Source organism: Centruroides sculpturatus, unplaced genomic scaffold, assembly GCF_000671375.1.
Source record: "Centruroides sculpturatus isolate CEXI.00-Female unplaced genomic scaffold, Cexi_2.0 scaffold425, whole genome shotgun sequence".
Classification (NCBI taxonomy): Eukaryota; Metazoa; Arthropoda; class Arachnida; order Scorpiones; family Buthidae; genus Centruroides; species Centruroides sculpturatus.
In genome coordinates, this window is record NW_019384549.1 from 581,992 (window position 1) to 583,587 (window position 1,596).

Here is a 1,596-nt window from a genome sequence, read left to right on the forward strand (position 1 = left end):
AGTCTATATCCTTGCGAAATCCCAAACGATAAATAATCGCTAAATAAAGCTCTTACAATACATATCGGAATATTTTTTGGATTGGAATGGGTAGAGGACGAGGAAAGAGAATGACAAAAGTCATTATTGGTCGTTTTACCTATAAGAACTTCGCGCGCGATCCAGTTTTTCTCTCTACTTGCTACGCTGTCTAGCAAGTAGGGTTGGTTTCTGGAAACAAAAAAAAAACCACCACAAAGTGGGTGTCACCTTGACGTGGTTTTGTGGCTTAAGTGAGAAAATTTTATGATAATTCTGGAAATAGAATTTTCTACAAACCAAGAACACCCGACAGCATTAATTTTTGAAGTTTTCAGTGCTGTTACAGAGTTTTACAGTTAAGAAACTAACATTTCCATGTAACAACAGGTAACGGATTTGTTCTGACTTCTTGTGCAAATAACAAATACGTAAGTATTTTCTAAACGAAACATTTGTCTTTAAATAATTATTAATTATTATAAGAAAGGAAAAGCCGTACTTTTTAGGATAGGAATGAGTTTAAAAAAATTTTAAATGTCAATAAGGTGTAAAATCTTTATTAAATCTGATCCCACTTGGGATATGACATATGACACTTTCTACTTCTCCGCTTCCAATATTTCCATTATCATTTCCAATTTATTAAAGCAATTTTTAAAAACGTTGATTGAAAAACGTATAGAAAAAATAATTAAATTCCAATATATTTCTGAATTTTATTTAAAATTTTTCTTGGATTTACTCCCTTTTTTAAAATTTAATAAATAAATTTTTTTTTTGTCGTAAGGGCGCTGCGGTTGTAGTTTTTAAAACCGGAAGTAGTTCTGTTATTTGCCGCAAGAGGCTCATTGGTGAATGAAGTCACGAGACTATTGCCGAATTTAACTTATAAACACGTGTTTTTGGTGCCGGTGTTAGTTGAAAAATGAACAGAGAAAACTATCGAGTTTTATCCATACAGAGTCATGTTGTTTCGGGTTACGTCGGTAACAAAAGCGCTACTTTTCCTCTGCAAGTAAGCGATTAATTATTATGGATTAATTTTAAGATTTTGTTATATATACATATATGTAGATTTTTTTAAATTGCTATTTATTTTTAGGTTTTAGGTTTCGAAGTGGATGCAGTTAACTCTGTTCAGTTTTCTAATCATACAGGTGAGAAATTTGACATTTTTTTTTTTTTTTTCCTGTGGACGATCCAAAATGTGGGATGGGGTCAAAAACCCCTCATTCAGAGCTGTAATTTTACCTAGAATTTTCTGGAGAATTGCAATATTAATCTAATTCCTGTTACGTAACTAGTTTTCTAATTAAAACAAATTAATATACACAGATTTTGGTTAGACTGAAGCAAAAGGTATCCAGCTAAAAAAGGTCTTAAACTTAATATTAACGAATAGACATAGATATATCTAGATGTAATTTGACACGCTGAATCGATTGGTATTAAAAAAATTTACTTACGATCAACCGTTTAAAAGTTACGAACGATTTTTTATTTCCGGCTATTTGCTTCGTTTAAGAACAACTTTATTAAGAAATACGCAGGCACTCATCGATATTAACAAAACGA

At 31.3% G+C, this 1,596-nt stretch overlaps 1 protein-coding gene across 1 annotated transcript in view; it reads left to right on the forward strand.

Moving 5' to 3' along the window:
- Positions 1-809: 809 nt before the first annotated feature.
- The window catches only part of LOC111623623 (pyridoxal kinase-like), a 28,779-nt gene continuing 27,992 nt past the window's right edge, over positions 810-1,596 (forward strand). Inside the window, exons 1-2 of the mRNA XM_023366281.1 lie at positions 810-1,036; positions 1,124-1,178. Of these exons, the coding sequence (XP_023222049.1) occupies positions 947-1,036; positions 1,124-1,178 (145 nt within the window). The 5' untranslated portion in view covers positions 810-946. The remainder of the gene's footprint in view (positions 1,037-1,123; positions 1,179-1,596) is intronic.